The sequence below is a fragment of the Pseudophryne corroboree genome, chromosome 1 (genome assembly GCF_028390025.1).
Source record: "Pseudophryne corroboree isolate aPseCor3 chromosome 1, aPseCor3.hap2, whole genome shotgun sequence".
NCBI lineage: Eukaryota > Metazoa > Chordata > Amphibia > Anura > Myobatrachidae > Pseudophryne > Pseudophryne corroboree.
This window is the reverse complement of record NC_086444.1, coordinates 662,824,755-662,846,489: the sequence shown is the minus strand read 5'-3', so window position 1 is coordinate 662,846,489 and position 21,735 is coordinate 662,824,755. Positions and strand designations below refer to the sequence as shown.

General features: G+C 41.8%; 1 protein-coding gene across 7 annotated transcripts in view; it reads left to right on the top strand.

Moving 5' to 3' along the window:
* SHOC1 (shortage in chiasmata 1) overlaps positions 1-21,735 on the top strand; it is a 642,525-nt gene that overhangs the window by 383,738 nt on the left and 237,052 nt on the right. For all 7 annotated transcript variants that reach the window (XM_063914688.1, XM_063914690.1, XM_063914693.1 and 4 more), the window contains 2 exons: positions 7,723-7,830; positions 12,193-12,371. In XM_063914688.1, the coding sequence (XP_063770758.1) occupies positions 7,723-7,830; positions 12,193-12,371 (287 nt within the window). The remainder of the gene's footprint in view (positions 1-7,722; positions 7,831-12,192; positions 12,372-21,735) is intronic.

The window sequence follows — 21,735 nt, the reverse complement described above, 5'->3', positions numbered from 1 at the left end:
AAGTGGATAAATATTTCAGCATGTGTTTTGCTGAAGCAAAACAGATGTTTACTAGCTCTAATAAATATTCAGGAAAGGTCATTGTTTCTGTTTACACCCACAAAATACAAGATGTCCCTCAGAACTTCTGCAGTTACACATCAAGATGTTCAAAATTATACACAAGGTCTGACAATTAAGTTCATGACTTGCCACAGTGTGCTTGCCGTAGCAGCATTGGACAGAAACCTCCAGAGGTGGATTTAGACTTCATGGGGCCCTAAGCAAGACACAGATTTGGGGCCCCACTTGCTCAAACAATCCCCAGTGTGTGCGCCCCCCAACAGTTCCATCAATACATCAATTAATTAATTTCAGTGGGCAAACACTGTGGGGTATATTTACTTAAGTGCGGGTTTTTAGAAGTGGAGACGTTGCCCATAGCAACCAATCAGAATCTAGCTTTTATCGTCTAGAACAGTGGTTCTTAAACTCGGTCCTCAGGACCCCACACAGTGCATGTTTTGTAGGTAACCCAGCAAGTGCACAGGTGTATTAATATCTCACTGACACATTTGAAAAGGACCAGAGGTGGAGCTAATTATTTCACTTGCGATTCTGTGAGGAGACCTGCAAAACATGCACTGTGTGGGGTCCTGAGGACCGAGTTTGAGAACCTGTGGTCTAGAAGGTGCTAGATACATAAGTAGAATCTGATTGGCTGCTATGGGCAACATCTCCACTTTCCTAAAACTTGCACTTCAGTAAATATACCCCTATGTGTGTGGTGGTTGTGTTGGTGGATACTACAGAAAATTATCTATGCATAAGACAAGCTTCAATTAAATTTGTAAGGAAAGGCTTAAGTGCAAATGGCATATTCTGCTCACCACACAAATACTGTATATGCTGGTTTCCTGGATAATTATTTATTTTTTTATCTACACCCTGTGTTACTCAAATTATAAATAATATCAGCTTGACTGTATTATTTTATCTGCAGCAAACTCTCTAAAGGTGCATACACACTGAGCGCTGCCCAGCGATGTGAGATGTCCGCATGATATATATATGGGTTGTTGCCCTCCTATGGCCTCCTTCACGTCTCCTGATGTACTGGCCTGTCTCCTGGTAGCGCCTCCATGCTCTGGACACTAGGCTGACAGACACAGCAAACCTTCTTGCCACAGCCCGCATTGATGTGCCATCCTGGATGAGCTGCACTACCTGAGCCACTTGTGTGGGTTGTAGGGAGGTCATACAGGCACGTGGAGGCCACACACACTACTGAGCCTCATTTTGACTTGTTTTAAGGACATTACATCAAAGTTGGATCAGCCTGTAGTGTGTTTTTCCACTTTAATTTTGAGTGTGACTCCAAATCCAGACCTCCGTGGGTTAATAAATTTGATTTCCATTGATAATTTTTGTGTGATTTTGTTGTCAGCACATTCAACTGTGTAAAGAACAAAGTATTTAATAAGAATATTTCATTCATTCGGATCTAGAATGTGTTATTTTAGTGTTCCCTTTATTTTTTTGAGCAGTGTATATATATATATATATATATATATATATATATATATATATATATCATGCGGACATCTCAAGTAAAACAATTATGGTCTGATAATTATGGGGAGATTTATAAAAGCTTGGAGAGAGATAAAGTACCAACCAATCAACTCTTTACTGTCAGATTACATACTGATTTATTGGATCTGATTAGTTGGTACTTTGGGGTTTATTCAGAGTTGTTAACACACCAAAAAAGTTAGCAGTTGGGCAAAACCGTGTTGCACTGCAGGTTGGGCAGATGTAACATGTGCAGAAAGATTAGTATTGGGTGGGGTGTGTTCAAACTGAAATCTAAATTGCAGTGTAAAAATAAAGCAGCCAGTATTTAACCTGCACAAAAACAATATAACCCACCCACATCTAACTCTCTGCAAATGTAATATCTGCCCCACCTGCAGTGCAACATGGGTTTGCCTAGGGCCGGTGACAGGAGGGGTCAAAGGGGACACCTGTACCGGTCCCCAAGGATCAGAGGAGCCCCAAGTATACGCCTCTTAGTGTCCGGTAGGGATGTGAGCCGTCTTGTCCAAATAGGGCAGTGAGCTGTAGGCGGTGTGGGCGCCGCCTCAGAGTGACAGGAGCCTCTCACACACAGTGACTGTGTGGCGTGAGTGTGCGCCTGCTCTTCTGGGTCCAGCTCTGTTGTATGCAGTTAGTGGACATGGGAGCAGCTCTCCTGGCCAGGATTCCTGTGCCCTGCGCTGTCCTCTTCTGGTGAGGTGTGAGGGCCGCATGGTTCCTGCTGTGTAGTGATCGGGCCTGGATAATGGGTAATGCAGCGCAGGTTAGTCTCTCCCCGGGGTAAGAGTAGCTTGGTGAGCGGATGCAGGGCTTTGGGATGGGTCTGGGGCTGAGAGTCGACAGCACAAAGGTCGACACACCTTAGGTCGACGCCAATTGGTCGACACACCTTAGGTCAACATGGACAAAAGGTCAACGGGAACAAGGTCGACATGGAAAAAGGTCGACATGAGTTTTTTATGTTTTTTTGGTGTTGTTTTCTTCGTAGAGTGACCGGGAACCCCAATTAGTGCACCGCGTCCCCTCGCATGGCTCGCTTCGCTCGCCATGCTTCGAGCATGGTGCCTTCGCTCCGCTACCGCTTCGCTCGGCACACTTTACCGTTCCAATCATAGTCCACGTGGATCGTTAAGTATGAAAAGGTTCAAAAAAAGAAAAAAATCGTGAAAAACTCATGTCAGCCTTTTTCCATGTAGACCTTGTTCCTGTCGACCTTTTGTCCATGTCGACCTTTTGTCAATGTCAACCTAAGGTGTGTCGACCAATTGGCATCGACCTAAGGTGTGTCGACCTTTGTGCTGTCGACCTGGAGTCCGGATACCCTTTGGGATGGGGTAGGGGTAGCTGGGAATGCAATATGGAGTAATTGCAGAGAGACAGAATGTGGAGTATGTGGGAGGAAGGAAAGAGGGAGACACAGACTGTGGTGTGGGGGAGGAAGGAGAGATATACATAATTATATTTTTGTATACATATATATATATATATATATATATATATTTATTAACAGTTTCTTTCCATTGCGCTATATATATATAAAAAAAAAAAAATATATATATATATATATATATATATATACTAAAAGAGAGTGAAGGCGCACTCAATGAGCAAGTATAACAGGTAATTTATTACAATGATAAAAGCTCACATACATCTCAGATTAAAATAGCCGGCTCACGAACACATCCAAAGTGCCTCCGGATAGCAGCGTGTGAATTGTTCTCTGCCGCTCAATCATCAGATAGTCTCATCAGCGTGTATGCTTGTGGACTCCGCAACAAACTCCGATCACTCAGAGCCGTCCTTCCCGGCCACGCCCAACGCGTTTCGTCACTGCCGGACTTCGTCAGGGGGTGTGGTCTCGATCACTCCAACTCACGTTTTTATATCACATATACCAATTGATTAATTAATAAAACACTATTGGTTTAGGCTAATTTATGCCGTAAGCACTTTGATCATCTGTCTAAAAATGCATTTATACACATATACATTATATTCATCAATTAACTAAGAGAATAAAACGTTCCTATTCAGCATTTAAAACGTATACTTAATCATTTTAACACGCTTATCCATTTATAACGGATCAATCAATTACCTTAATTAGAAAACCAATACAAATGTCACAAAAGAACTAATTCTATGACAATCACCATAAAAAACATCACTTCACATTTAAAAATTCGGGAAATATAATTATATCGATCGGCTTTCATAATAGTTACTATAATAAAAGAGAGAGAAATTAGTATTGTATGAAGTCTGTATCTACAAGAGACTGACATGGGCGGACCCAGTCTCTGACGTAACCCCCACTGAAAACACAGTCTTCTCGCAGTACAGGTACAGCTGCCGGAAGCCGCACCGGCAAATTGATCAGACCGATGAGCCCAGTGGAGTCACACCAGACACCGGTTACAATAAAATTGCACCTAATCCATCCACATCTGACCCATATTAGACTAATACTGGCAAAATTATCTATGAGCTAACGTTCGATACTTAAAAGAGACATAATAAGGAGGAGATAACGCTCGTAGTGTAAAAATCACTGACATAAACGAACCCTCATTTTAGTATAATCGCTTCATTCTTTTCATAAAGCTTGATGTTTTAACCATTACTGCATATCCTAATGGTTGGAGAGGTTACCTCATTAATCATGTAAAAACGGTACTATATCATAAGTCTCATTTAGACCATATGGTGAAAGGGTGTTTAATTTATGGATCCAAAAGGTTTCTCTCTTGCTTAATTGTTTCAAGACATCTCCTCCCCTTTCTGTCAGCACAACATGTTCTAATGCTTTAAACGAGAATTTATCCAAGGAAGAATTACAACATTTAATAAAGTGTCTGGGAACACTATGATTAATCAATTTGTTGACAATACTACGTACATGCTCCAATATTCTTAGTTTTAGCTGGCGTTTCGTTTTTCCTATATATCTAGCCCCACATCCACACTGTAGCATATAAATAACACATGTTGTCTGACAATTAATAAATCCCTTTATGTCCCATGATTCTATGTTGTCTGTACTCCAAATCTTTTTTCTATCTTTACTTCCAAAAATCGGGAGATAAGGGATATTATCAATAAACATTGGGATGTGCTAAAATTAGACCCCGTTCTAAACAAAATACTCCCTCAGAAACCACAACTGGTGTTTAGACGAGCAACTACGCTAAAAAATAAGCTGGCACCAACTAAATTAAAAACAGTAAAAGAAAATTTATGGTTGGATAATATAAATGGTTGTTTCCCTTGTAATAAGTGTAAAGTATGTAAATATGTAAGTAAAGATAGAAAAAAGATTTGGAGTACAGACAACATAGAATCATGGGACATAAAGGGATTTATTAATTGTCAGACAACATGTGTTATTTATATGCTACAGTGTGGATGTGGGGCTAGATATATAGGAAAAACGAAACGCCAGCTAAAACTAAGAATATTGGAGCATGTACGTAGTATTGTCAACAAATTGATTAATCATAGTGTTCCCAGACACTTTATTAAATGTTGTAATTCTTCCTTGGATAAATTCTCGTTTAAAGCATTAGAACATGTTGTGCTGACAGAAAGGGGAGGAGATGTCTTGAAACAATTAAGCAAGAGAGAAACCTTTTGGATCCATAAATTAAACACCCTTTCACCATATGGTCTAAATGAGACTTATGATATAGTACCGTTTTTACATGATTAATGAGGTAACCTCTCCAACCATTAGGATATGCAGTAATGGTTAAAACATCAAGCTTTATGAAAAGAATGAAGCGATTATACTAAAATGAGGGTTCGTTTATGTCAGTGATTTTTACACTACGAGCGTTATCTCCTCCTTATTATGTCTCTTTTAAGTATCGAACGTTAGCTCATAGATAATTTTGCCAGTATTAGTCTAATATGGGTCAGATGTGGATGGATTAGGTGCAATTTTATTGTAACCGGTGTCTGGTGTGACTCCACTGGGCTCATCGGTCTGATCAATTTGCCGGTGCGGCTTCCGGCAGCTGTACCTGTACTGCGAGAAGACTGTGTTTTCAGTGGGGGTTACGTCAGAGACTGGGTCCGCCCATGTCAGTCTCTTGTAGATACAGACTTCATACAATACTAATTTCTCTCTCTTTTATTATAGTAACTATTATGAAAGCCGATCGATATAATTATATTTCCCGAATTTTTAAATGTGAAGTGATGTTTTTTATGGTGATTGTCATAGAATTAGTTCTTTTGTGACATTTGTATTGGTTTTCTAATTAAGGTAATTGATTGATCCGTTATAAATGGATAAGCGTGTTAAAATGATTAAGTATACGTTTTAAATGCTGAATAGGAACGTTTTATTCTCTTAGTTAATTGATGAATATAATGTATATGTGTATAAATGCATTTTTAGACAGATGATCAAAGTGCTTACGGCATAAATTAGCCTAAACCAATAGTGTTTTATTAATTAATCAATTGGTATATGTGATATAAAAACGTGAGTTGGAGTGATCGAGACCACACCCCCTGACGAAGTCCGGCAGTGACGAAACGCGTTGGGCGTGGCCGGGAAGGACGGCTCTGAGTGATCGGAGTTTGTTGCGGAGTCCACAAGCATACACGCTGATGAGACTATCTGATGATTGAGCGGCAGAGAACAATTCACACGCTGCTATCCGGAGGCACTTTGGATGTGTTCGTGAGCCGGCTATTTTAATCTGAGATGTATGTGAGCTTTTATCATTGTAATAAATTACCTGTTATACTTGCTCATTGAGTGCGCCTTCACTCTCTTTTAGTGCACATTGGAATATTACAGCTGTGGTTACGCTGTTTTTTGGAGTGCCAGCACTTGCATCGTTTGAACTGTGGACGATCTAATCAGTGAATTTAAGGACATTGATAGCACAACCATCCCTGCATTCATATATATATATATATATATATATATATATATATATATCTGAGGGGGCCCCAGAGATGTCACTGTGTGGGGCCCCGAGATTTCTGTTGCCAACCCTGGGTTTGCGAACAACTCTGAATAACTCCCTTTGTCTTTCTCCACTTGATCTAATTCCAACCTTTGATAAATCTCTTTAGGTTATTAACTCTTTCTTGCTGCCAGTGTTTTATGTTTGTGGATCACCGGTATTGTTTAACTATGAACTATGGCTTACTGTATATTATAGACTCAGTTTTGTTGTGATACTTTTTACCAGGTGTTTTTGTTATTTTTCCAGTGACTGGATACTTCTTCTAAATATCATGTCTTAAGAGCTATACAGAAAACCCCACTTTAAAGAACATTTTTTATTTTATTTTATTTGAAATAAATTCAAGTGACAAATGATACAGACAATAACCTTTGAACAATTAATATATTGCCAATTAACAGTTCTGAAAGTGTAAAGTTGTATTCTGTCTTTTTAAAAATATTACTACTATGCCTGTCTTATACCTAGACGTAAATGTATAGTGCTTTTACGTAAAGTTGGTTTGCAACTACTGTATTTAGCAGCCTTTATCTTTATTGCCAACAAACCCAGAAAACAATTTACTATAATCACAATTCCTTTTTTATGATTATGTAACAAAAGTTATACAACATTTTTCATTAACACTCCTTTTCCACTGACATGAAAATCACATTTTTGCACATGAATGCGCGCCAACTCGGGATTTTCGTCAGTGGAAATGGCTCAACCCGGGTACCTAGCAAGGTTTTTTTCTGGGAAGGACTCAGGTAGGGCTCTGTGGAAACACGTAAACTGGGTCATGTGACCCGGGACCTGTTCACAGATGATGTCATCTCTAAATGCCGGCACTGCACCTGTGTGCATGGCGCCGATCCCTAAAAGCCGGATCAGTGACACAGTGGAAAAGGGATCTGTCCTGAGTCTGGCCTGGTTTAAATCTGTGTCCCAAATCCCGGATCAGACCCAGGACTTTGGTGGATAAGGAGTATTACAATTGCTTTAGACCAGCCTCACTTTTTCAGATGTGTCCTTCTGAGTGTAGTGGTGCAGGAGTTGAAATTATCAGATAATTCTCTTTTCCCGGTCATTATTTAGTCATATGAATGGTTTAGTTTTCTATATTGCAATCATCCTGTGGTTATATTTTTTTACAATATATTTTCTTACTTTCCAGGAAATAAAAGTGACAAAGATATGATGATGTTCAAGAATGCTTCACTCCTACATATCCTGGTGACACTCCGAGATCTTATCCTGACATGTTCCTTAGATACAGCATTAGGTCTCTGAAATATAATACACCTTCCACTTTAACTGAGAAATAAAGTTTCTGTATCTGGGCAGCACAGTCAGCTACAGTAACATGGCTCCGAGATATTCACACCATCCAGATTGTTACATCATTTGTTAAACATCTGTGCGTCAGATGGAAACTGCGGGACTGATGCAGAGCTGCCTACATGGCGTATGTTCCTTTTCAGGATGGATCTTGCACGTTTTCATACTGTGCTTGCTCCTTTAGCTGCATTTCAGATTCTTACAAAAAATAGAGAAAGTGGGCGCTATTATAAAAAGAAGAAAATAAACCTCTCACTGAATGGAGTTAGGTTTGGACGAATACCTTTCTAGCAGCCCACAAATGGAGGATCTGGGCATCCACCAATACTAACTGCACAGCTAAAAAGGAAAAAATTGTAATGTGGGCGCTCTAAAAAGTAATTGATCTCAGCTGCTGGTTTTGTAAACACATTAATTTATTTATATAATATTAAAAAGTAACTGTAAATTAATTCACAACACAACATAAAAATGATAAAAATAATGCTGTAGACACGTGTCCTTCTGACTCGAGTCCTGCTGCTTATTAGCACAGAATGCTGGTTAGTAATATAAATGTTTGCATGCATATATTAAAAGTTAGTAGCCACTGATTAGTAGTAGTCCATAACTGAAAGGATGTTAGATGATAACAGAAGCAGTTCTTAGCTTTATAAAACTTGTCAAGACTTCATCAGTATATGGCTGTTTAAAGCATGTCCAGCTGTATATTGCAGAACTATATCTTAAAACCGGATGTTTCCACGTCAATTTTACCTTTCCATAAACATGGGGATAGTTCACTCACTGGCCAGTGTTGGATAAACGGCCGCTCAGCCGCGGCTTCTCGGTGCAGAGATCCTGAGGCTCGTCGGCACTGCCGTTTAGTCCTGTCCGCCTCGTCTGGCCACAAACACACCCGGGCTGGGTAGCAGGCCTGGAGCTGCAGGGGACGCTCACACGCTGCGATACGCGGCTTCCGGGTTCGGTGCTGGAGATTATATAACGTCTACTAATAAATACGGAGAGACGTATAGATATTTGCATATTATATAAGCATACAGAACCTGCAGTCTAGCGGACGCCCTGTGCGCAGGAAGTCATATATTTTAAAATACTCTTTCTATCTTTTCATCTCTTTATATTTTACCTTATATTTCGCAATGGTTTTATTGATACAAATTAAAAGTTAATTTTTATTATTAGTAGCGTGCATCACAAAAAGGCAACTTTGTTTTTTTCTCTTTTGTATACATTTATATTACTAACCAGCATTCTGTGCTAATAAGCAGCAGGTCTCGAGTCAGAAGGACACGTGTCTACAGCATTATTTTTATAATTTTTATGTTGTGTTGTGAATTAATTTACAGTTACTTTTTAATATTGTATAAATAAATTAATGTGTTTACAAAACCAGCAGCTGAGATCAATTACTTTTTAGAGCGCCCACATTACAATTTTTTCCATTTCAGATTCTTGTTCGTTTCCACTTGCAATTAAATGGGCATAACTGGGTGGTAAATTGAGTGTACCCAAAGATCCATCTGATTTCAGACCAATTTCTTGCACCAAGGATAGATGTATGCAACTCATCATTTGGATTAATATCTGCATGTATGCCCTGATTCAGATGTGATTGGAGGAAGCATCGCAGCTGCTTACTTGGATGCATGAGTGATGCTTAGATATGTTAAAGAGATGTCTGGTATAAGTAGACGACTCTTGTATGCATTTGCAATCCAGTGCAGAGTGACGCAGCATCGGATTACTTGCAACATCATCAGCCTGCTGAGATCACGCAGTCTGGCCTCTGCAGCTCCTTCCAAGAGGCTAGGAAATCTCCATTTAGTGAAACGGTTGCCGTCTCCACACATAATGTCTGCAGACTGTCAATAACTTGACGCCTGCAGCCGTAGAGCTGTCCGATGATGGTGCAGTACAGTGCTTCAGGCAAGGTGCCTCACTCCACTCCCACTGCGCTCTGCACAGGTTACTATTCCCAATCGTAGTCCACGTGGATTGTAAAGTATGAAAAAGTTCAAAAAATGGGGAAAAAAACATGAAAAATGCATATCGATCTTTTTCCATGTCGACCTAGTGACAATGTCGACCTAATTCATGTCGACCAATAGTGGTCGACCTAATGACCATATCGCTATTGTGTATACTGAAAATAATTATTGCTGGAAAAATTAACTATATAGCTGGGATTAAGTGATAATTAGAATATATGAATTTGTATGAATGGCTAATGCACTAAATATCAGATTCTTGCATATGATAATCTCTCTAAATGATCAGAACCCTTTAACAGTCTTGAAAAACGGAAGTCAGTTGGTGGACTGTTCTGTGATAGATAGACACATGTTTCCACAGCTGATACAATCACATATTCACCTGCAGATAACATTTCTCCATTTCCTGAGCCTTCTAGTTGTAACTGCTTTTTAGAAAGTAGAAATGCACCATCTAGTGGTTGTTGATCATACATACTTAAATACTGTTTAAAGTCTTTTATTGTTCTACAACTTGAAAACATCATAACATAGAAAAATAGATTATGACAGATATGAACCACTTGGAGCATCTAGTGAACCCTTTTTTCCCCCTTTTGGTAACCTCAACCCTATTTGAGCATTAGTTCTTTGTGAGGAGATCCTATCAGTTACTACAAAGTGTGGATCATTTACTAAATGTTTATGAGGAGTAGATTTACCATCTGTTGAGTTTACACAGCCACCAATAATTTGCAGCTTTGACGGATAGATTTCGAAGGATAATAGTAATTAATGCTAAATCACGCTGATTTAGAATGAATTACTATTGCCTTTGAAATCCATCAGTAAAAGGCACCAATCATAGATGGCTTTGTAAACCTGCCAGATGGTAAATTTACCCCCTAGGGGTTATTCAATTAGCTAATTACTGTGCTCGGGTAATTCAATCAGTGGGGCTTACCCAAGCATTAATCGCTGAGGGTGGACTTTTTCTCACAGCCTCAGGACTTGCAAGGAAAAGTCCATGAGAAAAAAGCACAACGAGAGTTTAACGCACAGGCAAACTCATTGATTCCACATTTTATGCTGAATCAGTGGGTTTGCCTATTAAATTGAGTAGCATTTCCCTGCATTATTTAATTGAGTAGCATTTCCCTGCATGGCACGGTAATTGATTTCACCCCATAGTCTTCTAAAAATTTAATCTTCAGTACTTAAAAGCAACAATCCTCATTAAACAGTAATGATTAACTGAGCTGTTCCCCCGTAAGCCTTAAGAGTCCTACACACTGGCCCATTGGCGGCCGAGTTGCTCAACGGATGACAGACATCCCGATGGCAGGGGGGGTGGGGGCATGGGGGGAGTGAAGTTTCTTCACTCCCCCTGTCATCCAGGCCCATAGCTCTGCATGCTAATATGGACAATATTGTCCATATTGGCTTGCAGGCATAAACGAGCCGGCACCACCGATGAACGAGCACGGGGCCGAACATCGTTTATCATTGGTGCATACACACTGAAAGATATGAATGATATCTCGTTCATTAATGAATGAGAGCGTTCATATCTTTCAGTGTAATCGGTAAATGTGTAGGGCCCATTAGTCCTGGTCTCTGTACTGTAAAATAAAACTGGTGTCTTATTTGTGACATAATAGTACATCTTATAGCTTAAGTGCTCATTTTAAACCCCCTCCCCCCAAAAAAAATAAAACATAAATAAAAATTAAATGAAATCACAATAAATCTTGTTTAATGTAGAAATGTTACCAGTATCAGCATCACAAGCCAGATTTTTACTGGAGGATAAAATAATTTGAAGGCATCATGAGATCTTTGTGAACTACAAAGAAACACTTTGTAACAGTTTCACAAAGAGTCTTTTAACGTTGCAACAGCCAGCATATCACATCCTACATAACATAACATTTTTATACAATACTACTGCTAGGCAAACATATTGCATGCACACATTCCTCACCCCACTTTACAATATACCCACATTTGTATTTGTATATGCATGAACTTTATTCCGACAAGCTTAGTTTTCAATATTTATTTTAATGGTCAACATAAAATCTGTACTAGTGAATCTGGAAACAGGGACATTTTACTCCATGTCTGCCTGTTTCTTTTTTTACAATTTTTCCCTCACCCAAGACTTTATTAAGCTGTTTGAATATTCTCAGAAGACGCCATAGGCTTGTTCATAGTATACTGCAGTTTATAACAATCCCTCAGATAGCTTTGAGCCTGCAATTTATTCCACTCTTCATAATAGTTTATACTGCAATGACAATTCTGTTCTTATTTTTTATTTTTTTTTGCAGAATACTTGTATAAAGCAAAGCACATGTATAAGAGTGCTCTGGGAGTCTGTTTAGAGCATGTGTGGGGAAAGCTGAGGATTGTTCAGTTTGTTAGAGATAAAACAGAAGAAGTGAATCCCAAGATGACAGCACTGTTAGACTGGATAGAGAAAGAAGATATCGAACATAAGCAGCTAAAAGTAAACATACTGCCTGGTAGTATTGTAGACAATTCACTGAGAGATTTCTTTAATGTACATTAATGTGTTAATGTGCTCATAATATTCCTTAACCAAGTCTAGTATTATGTGATTCAAATAACTTAGCGGAATTGTGAAAGATCGGTATGGCCGGCAATAAATCCCCTAAGATAGAATCCTGTTAACAAGAAGTCACTAAGAGTGGGTTAAGGTGAACAAACAGCACACACAGTGGGACTGGAAAAACTCTGATCTGATGCATCCCATGCCTGTTGTTAAAAAGAAAACTGGGATGTATGAAAATCTGCATAATCCCATTTAGCCACTTGGCAAGAGTTTAAAGTTGGCGGTGGCAGTGAAATGGCATGAGGTGTGTGTTTGTAAAACACACCAATTTTACTGAGAAAAATTTAAAAATTACAGGATATATGAACATTAGCAAGTCCCCACCACTGAGCTCACATCCTGGGGTGGTTGGTGGCACTTATGTTTACATCCACTCTATGTAACCTGGTCGTTCTTTTGAATACACCTTGTATGTAATGTTGAAAATTCATACTATTTTATAGATGTTGTTAATAAACATCAGAATTGTATTAATCTAACGTTTTATTAAACTTTTTGGGTGTTTTTACTTCTCTGGTGAGAGGCTATTTTCTAGGAGAAACAATTGGTTGAGCATAATAGAGCATTGGATTTGAAAGAGAACAGGAGATTGATTCCGGATTGGATTTCCCAATTGAATCCAATCGAAATACGAAAAAAAACGGATTCACCAACCTATATGGACTTGTTTTATGGACAGTTGGCTGTGATATTATAGCGCCCTCTGGGTTATTCTTTTATATATATATATATATATATGCAAAAAAGAATATATACCATATGTGTATTACTGGGGTCTACCGGTCTGAAGGATATCTCTGTTTTGAGTTTTGTTTTTTATTTATTTTATTTTTATGTATTTTTTTTATTATTAATTTTATTTTTATGTGTGTATATGTGTATATATATATATATATATTATTTGTTTGGGGGGGGGGGGGGGGGCTCTAAATTACAGCCTTGCCCCAGGTGCAGTAAGTCCTAGTTTTGGCCCTGTCACTACGATCAGTATCCCGATAGTCGGGATTCCAGCGTCGGTGTCCTGGTCCCTTTCGGGATTCCGGCATCGCCATTCCGCATCTGCATTCCACCGTGTGTCGAGATTCTGGCGCCGGGATCCCCACCATTTGGGATTGTAACCTCATCCCATTCAGACTAGAGATCAACAATCAGATAATATACAAAACATGTGGAATACATTGACGACACATTGCAGTTGATAAGGGACAACAACCCAGTACTACTACTATTACTGCTAATTTTCACACTTTGTTGAGCCAATGCCACAATGTATTTGTGGACAATCGGGGGAAGAAGGGAGGGCTTGTACTGTAGCTATAGTAAATTAGATATTTGTACTCCGGCACTGGAAAAATACCCCTATTCTAAGTGAACTATACGTTGTATTACTAGTTTGCGAACCCTGGTTCTTGTTAGGGATGGTGAATGGCAGTATACTCTCATTTTGTGTAGAAGAGATAAATAAATACTTGCAATGCATTTCTTAGTGCTTAGACTGCTTCCTCGGACAATTAGTCTGAGCACTGAGAAACGTGTTGCAAGTATCTGAGTGAAAACTTCATTCTTCTATTTTCATTTTTTTATTTTTCGTTTTGCTCATAACGTAATTTTTTTTTTTCTCTAGCATCAATAAGGGATATTGGGGACAGATTAGTACGATGGGGTATAGACGGGTCCAAAGGAGCTAGTGCACTTTAAATTTCTTTAAGTGGGTGTGCTGTTTCCTCCCCTCTATGCCTCCTCCTATAGCTCAGTTTAGAAAAAAGTGCCCTAAGGAGAGGATGCACACTCTGCAAGCTCCAGAGTTTTTCTTGAATTTCTTTCAAAAGTTTTATTTGTTTCGGAATGCTGTTTGGGCAACAGCATACCTGCACTGTGGGAGTTGGGGGGGGGGGGGGGGATGGTCACCGGCCTCTTGAGGTGCAGAGCCGCTTTCCCGCAGCAGGACCACCATCCTGAGGGGCTGTTTGATGAGCGGGGCATGGCGCCTTGGCTGTCGCAGCCTCAGCATGCCGCACTCCCCTAATGCTGCCTGAAGGTGATCATCGGTGGTGAGTGAAGAAAATTTTTTTCCTGCGCTATGAGTGAGCTGCTTGTTAAAAACAAATAAAAATTGGGTACATAAAACAAGCGCTATTAATGTGTGTGGCACCTGTGAAAAAAAGATTGAATAGTAAAATGATGTTTACAGCTCCTTTTGGAGTTCTTTTGTGGTGACCAGTTGGATCCAGAAATAACCTGACTTTCCCTAGCTTACTCCGGGCCACGGGATTCCTCAGCCAGGCTCCATCCGGCTGAGGAATCCCGTGGCCCGGAGTAAGGTAGGGAAAGTCAGGTTATTTTCTGGATCCAACTGGTCACCACAAAAGAGCTCCAAAAGAAGCTGTAAACATCATTTTACTATTCAATCTTTTTTTCACAGGTGCCACACACATTAATAGCGCTTGTTTTATGTGCCCATCGGTGGTTAGTACCAACCGGGGGCCCCCGCTAGGGGGGTCTCCCGGTTTTACTTTGTGGCTGAAAGCGCGAGTGTGGCGTACGGGTCCCTCCTTGGGGGGACCCGCTATAGCCTCTGCGTGAGACTGGCTAAATATAGTAAACCAAGCATTTATGTGAGGTTGTACAGATTGGGAGACATGGCCAGTATAAATATACAGAAGTAGCTCCGGCGCCATGGTGGAGGGCGGAGCTACACGAGAGCAGGCTCAGCTGCATATTGGCACCTTTCTCTGCATAGCAGCAGCAGGATCCACAGCTCCTCCAAACACTCCCTGGATAGCTGGTACCGGGTGTAGAAGGGGAGAGCCGCTATACTAGTGCACAATAACATCCCTCTGAGGGATTTTATCATATTACAGTCTCACTGTGTTTACACATAAAAACGCTGACAGCCTCACTGGGGTTGTGCAGCGCTGGGTGCGTTGGTGTCTCCTCTCACATGCAATAGGGCAGGCTTGCAATCTATCAATATCAGGCTGTGTTGTATGTGTATTATACCTGTTTTTCTGATTCACAATGGTAAAACAAAAGTCATGCAGTGTATGTAATACTAGATTCTCTCCTAGTTCATCTGGCTCAATGTCATGTGAGCAGTGTAGTCAGCAATCTCAGAATGCTGATATCAATGTGGGGGAGAGTCCAGAGCCCTCCTGGTTGGGAGCTATCAAAAATATGGTGTCTCATATGTCATCTCGGCTCACTGCAAATGCAAATAAGACTCAGGAACTGCAACAAGCAGTGGCAAGTTTAGCTGCTAAACATCCCGCCCTGTCTATTACAGGTGCACAAAAACGTGCTCTACATGCACTCCTATCAGATACTGATGATGATATACAGGATGATGGGGATGATGTGGACCAAATAAGTAGGGATTCCACCCCTACCCAGGGTATTGAACCCCTCATATTGGCTATTAGGGATGTGTTAAAGCTCCCCCTGGAGGATGCTACTACTCAGCAGTCATTTTTCCTCCCACAAGACAAACTGACAGTCACATTTCCTGATTCCAAGGAATTGGATGACTTATTTAAGAGCCTGGAAGACTCCAGATAAGAAATATCAGGTGTCAAAACGGTTTTTGCATTCATTCCCCTTTGCCCCTGAAGGCAGGACATTCTGGGAAGAGTCTCCAGCAGTGGATGTCTCAGTCTCTCGCCTTTCTAAAAAGGGCGGTACTCCCTGCTCCGAGCTCCTTTATGGTAAAGGACCCGGCAGATAGGAAAATTGAGACCACTCTGAAATCTATTTACATTGCTGCAGGTGTTGCTCAAAGACCGGTCATTGCAGGTTGCTGGATGACACATGCAATTCATTCCTGGGCTAATCAAATTAAAGAAGGTCTTTCAGGTGATATGACCTTAGTTAATACTTTTACTTTCCTAACTCACATTCAGGACACTGCAAGAGTCCTCTGTGACTCCTTTAAAGAGATTGGCAATATTAATGCTAGAACCACTGCTGTGGCTGTGTCTGCATGCAGAGCCATATGGTTGCGTCAGTGGATTACAGACTCCAAACAGTGGATTGACTCCAAATGTAATGTGGAATCTCTTCCCTTCACAGGTGAATGGCTCTTCGGAGGTGAATTGGACGCATGGATCTCCACAGCTACGGCTGGGAAATCCACGTTTCTCCCTTCAGGGGCTCCGTCTGCTAGACCGTCTACTCAGTCATTTCGGTCCTCCAGATTTTGATCTAGGGCCAGAGGGGCCTCCAACGCAGCTAGAGGCTCCAGAGGTAAACCTTAGAAACCAGCCGTTGCCGGATCTCAGGACCAGAACACCAGCTCTGCTTCCGCAAAGTCTTCAGCATGACAGTGCCCACCCACCCCGAGGAGTCACATGGTGGGATCTCGGTTACGTCACAACAGCCACATCTGGGACAGTTCCTGCCAAGATGCTTGGGTAAAGGACCTTATTTCTCAGGGTTACAAGCTGAGTTCGACGGTACTCCCCCCCCCCCCCCCCCAACGATTTTTCAAATCAATTACCAGCTTTAGAAAATATGCGTGGTACGCTACTGCTGGCCATAAACAAGTTGGTCCAGTCCCAGGTCATTGTTTCAGTACCCCTACTACAACGAGGACAGGGTTACTACTCCAGTCTGTTCGTGGTACCAAAACCAGACGGGTCTGTAAGACCCATTCTGAATCTGAAGTCCTTGAATCCTTACCTGAAAGTTTTCAAATTCAAGATAGAATCTTTGAGAGTGGTGATTGCAGGTCTGAAACAACAGGTATTCCATGTGTCCCTGGATATCAAGGGCATTTACCTACATATCCCAATTTGGCTTCCTCATCAGGCTATCTGAGGTTTGCCCTGCTGAATGATCACTACCAGTTTCAGGCATTACCCTCCGGCCTGTCTTCAGCTCCGAGGGTGTTCACGAAGGTGATGGCGGAAATGATGTTTCAACTCAGGGTCCCGGGAGGGTCAATGTTATTCCATACCTGGATGATCTCCTGATAAAAGCGAGCTCCAGGGAGCTTCTATTGCTCCATATAGATCAAACTATCCAACTTCTGTCACACCACAGGTGGATCCTCAATCTGCAGAAGTCCCACCTGGAACCGTCTCAACGGCTTTGGGGATGCTACTGGATACTGTAGCAAAGAAAGTGTTCCTTCCAGAGGACAAAGTAAGAACACTTCAAGAAATGGTTTGCATGGTGTTCCGACCTGCTCGAGTCTCCATTCATGTTTGCAAAAAATTGTTGGGAAAGATGGTGGCCTCGTACGAGGCAATTCATTTCGGAAGGTTTTATGCCAGACCGTTCCAATTGGACATCCTGAACAAGTGGTCCGGTTCCCATCTTCAGATGCATCGGATGATTCGGCTGTCACCTCAGGCCTGAATCTCTCTCCTGTGGTGGCTACAGTCTTTCTGTCACGTCTAGCAGAGTTTGAGGATCCGGCAGCTGAGATTTGCCCGAGGAGGTAGCAGGCTGTGAATGAACCAGATGAGGAGGCTGGATATAGTTCCTTCGCATGGAACACCGAGCAATGAAGAACGTAGGCGGGGTTTGAGAGTCAATGGAAAGTATTTATTATGTACAGGGCTGAGGTAGAGAACCGAGGCTGGAGCACGATGGTTAAGACGTGGCTGGAGGCAAAGAACTGTGGACTGTGATTTGAAAGGCGAGACTGTAGATGATGAACTGTGGATGATGGTTGAAGACATGGCTGGAGGCAAGGACTGTAGACTGTGGTTTGGAAAATGAGGCTGAAGATAATAATCTGCAGGCGGTGGTCGGTGGTACAAAGGCGTGGCTGGTGAAGGAGATCTGTGGATGTGGCTTGAAAGACGAGGCAGAAGACCCGGGGCCGACTGTGCCCAAAGAGTCTTACTGGACCGGGTTTTCCAGGGGCGCTTCCACAGGCAGTAGCAGGGTAGGAACGGCAGGGCTGCGGCAGCAACAGAGAACCGACCAAGCAGGATCAGGAGGAACCAGAATACAGCAGGAAACCTGGGAGCACAGGCTAAAGCACCTACAACAGGGTTGTAACTTGAAGCACTGGCATCCCTGTCCTAAACCAGGCCCCTTTTATAGGGAGAGCTTCCCCTGGATTGGCTGGAAGAGACAAGAAACAGGAACTATGCTCAAAACTTGGTCTCCAACATGGCGGCGCCCAGTAATGCAGACCTTTTTGCAAAGCCACATTGCTCACTGCCCCTGGTCTCCTAGCAATGGCTCAGCAAGAGCGACCCACTGTAGCGACGTCCTGCCGCCACGAGCGGACCCCCTCACCGCCGCTACTGCTGCCCATGGATCTGGCGCAGCAGCCCACCTCCGCCGCTGCCCGCACATCGCCAAGGAAGCCAGCCCCGTGGCCCCAGCGTACCGGTAAGACTCCGGACGCTGACACTTCCAACCTGCTGGAAGGTCAACGCTTTGGGATTCGGGATTGGATCCTCCTCACGACGGATGCGAGCACTGTCCGCGATCTTCATTCCGGGGGTGGACAACTGGGAAGCAGACTTCCAAAGTCACCACGACCTCCATCCGGGGGAGTGGGGACTACACCCTCAGGTGTTTCAGCAAATCATTGACAGGTGGGGATACCCACAGATCGAATTGATGGCTTCTCGTCTCAACAAGAAGGTAATTTCACTTTGTAAGCCACAGGATTCAACACTTTTTCGATTGGGTAAGGCCCAATAAATCTGGGAGCAAACTTTTTTGTAGGGACCTTTAATCTTAGGTTACGTGTGGAAACCCAAACACGATCTCCTACCTTAAGGCTTGGTACAGCTTTTCGTTTCAGATCTGCATAGGTCTTATATCTCTTGGAAGTCTTGAGCAAAGTCTTGTGAACTTGTTTCCAGGCTTCAGTAAGTTGTCGAAGTGTTGACTCTGCGGCAGGAACCTCGAGCGTAGGCAGAAGTTGGAAGTCAGGAACTCTTGGATAGTAACCATAATTAATGAAGAATGGAGAAGATTTTGTGGCAGAGTGATAAAGATTGTTATGGGCAAATTCTGCGAATGGGAGGAAGTCCAGCTAGTTGTCCTGTGAGGAGGACATGAATAAACGCAGAAAAGTCTCCAGATCCAGGTTCACTCTCTCTGTTTGACCATCCGTTTGGGGATGATAGCCTGAGGAGAAGTTTAATTTCACGCCAAGAGCAGAACATAGGGATCTCCAAAACTTGGCCACAAATTGAGGACCTCTATCAGACACGATTTCCTGTGGTAGACCATGGAGTCGAAAGATCTCTGCTATAAACAATTTTGCCAACTGGGATGCAGATGGAAGGTTAGCCAGAGGAACAAAGTGTGCCATTTTAGAGAATCGGTCAACTATGACCCATACGGTGTTCCGCCCACCAGACATAGGTAAATCTGTAATAAAGTCCATAGAAATATGCGTCCATGGTCTTAGTGGTACCGGTAAAGGATGGAGTAACCCGGCTGGTGCGCCTTTGGGACTTTTATGCTGAGCACATTTTGGACAGGCAGCCACGAATTCCTGAATGTCAGTCCTGAGATGAGGCCACCAGTAGGAGTGCTGAATGAATTTAAGTGTCTTATGACCGCCCGCATGGCCCATGAAGGAGGAGGAGTGAGACCATGTGAGAAGTTTTTTTGCGCAGATTTGGTGTAACGAAGATCTTCCCTGGAGGAGGAAGTGGAGAGGTATTAGTTGCAGAAAAAGAGGTGGATTCCAGGATAAATTGCTCTTTTGAACGGTCAGAGGGTTCTTCTGAACTTAGGGAGCGAGATAAGGCATCTGCCTTTTTGTTGAGGGATTTGTACGTTAGCAGGGAAAGGGAAAGGGATACTACTGCACTAGCATATTATAAAAAAGTTCCAAATTAGAACAAAAGAAACCCCTAGTTATATTATATATCAGATATTTGAATTATATAGGGGGTGCTGCCACTGAATATATTGTTGCCAATATATAGTTATGCACAAAAAGAAACAGAGAAGGATTGGACTTGAAGTGGCGCACTTAAACATTAAATTGATACATAAAATATAACTTTTATTAGAGTATATTTGTTAAAAAGACCTGTAGCTGTGAAATATTAAAACCAAAAACACATAAATTGACAAAACAAAGTGTGAAATGTGTGAATAAAAACACACACTGTGCTAACTGTGTAGTGCTACACATATATAATATATTATAGGTACTATGACCCTTGAATCAAATTATATGTGTTGTTAGGCTGAGTGCCCAATGGCGCTTTGAAGTCACTGATCAGTTGTACTAGATAGGCTTTCTAAGGGTACTGTAAAGTGCAATATTCCAATAGAAAGCTCCCCTTCAGTTTGGGTGCTGTGACCCCTCACTTATGTGCAATCATATGCTTGTACAGCTATGAGTCAGTGTTTATCCTCACTAGTGATCTCAATGTAACTAGCTGTTCTCAATCAGTTTACAGCAGGTAATATCAGAAAGTCAGCATCACTTTGTCAGGGCCGGGTGTTTTTGTGAATCCGTTAACCCTGGACCAACCAAAGGTGTAGGTGCTTGGGTATAATGGAAGCAGGGAGGACGAAGAAAGTTCCGTTTCATATATTTATTGAAAGCAACAATTTCAGTAAGAAGTTGAATGACAAATTATAAATCACCATATATAAACTGACGTATTGCATGAAGTGGTAAAATGATAAACAGGAACAGTCTTAAAGATACATTGAGGAAATGTTCATAGAACTGAGTTTAAAACAGGCTTGAATGAATGATGAATTGTCCAAAAGCAACAAGATTTGATGCAGAACTGTATAGAGTGTTAATCTGGATAATGCAGACATACATGAGTAACTGTAGAGACTTGTAATGAAGTTTAGAGATTTAACTGAAAGGCTGTGGAGAATTGCCCTTGTTTGTAGCAACACAGAAAATACAATACTGAAATTTGTTACTTGCGAGTTCTGAAGATCACTGTGAAACTGCAGCAGACGACATTGGTGATGAATGGGTTAAGTTAGGAGCAGAACAAACGAACAGCTGATGTTAGTAGAAATCCTCCAAAGTCTGTGTGGTTGAAGCAGGCAGACAGGGTAACCTCTTGCAAGACTCTGGGAGTTCACTTGTTTGCCACTGGGAGAGTGATTGACTGACAGCAAAGCAGGGAGCTGGTGGATCTTTAGCAGTGAAGGCTGCAGACGGACCTCAGGGAGCGGAGGCGATATCTGGACCACGGGAATCACACAGGAATGCACGGAGAGAGCACAGAGCTAAGGCATAGCGTAGATACAACAAAGCACTGGCCCAGAGTAGCATAAT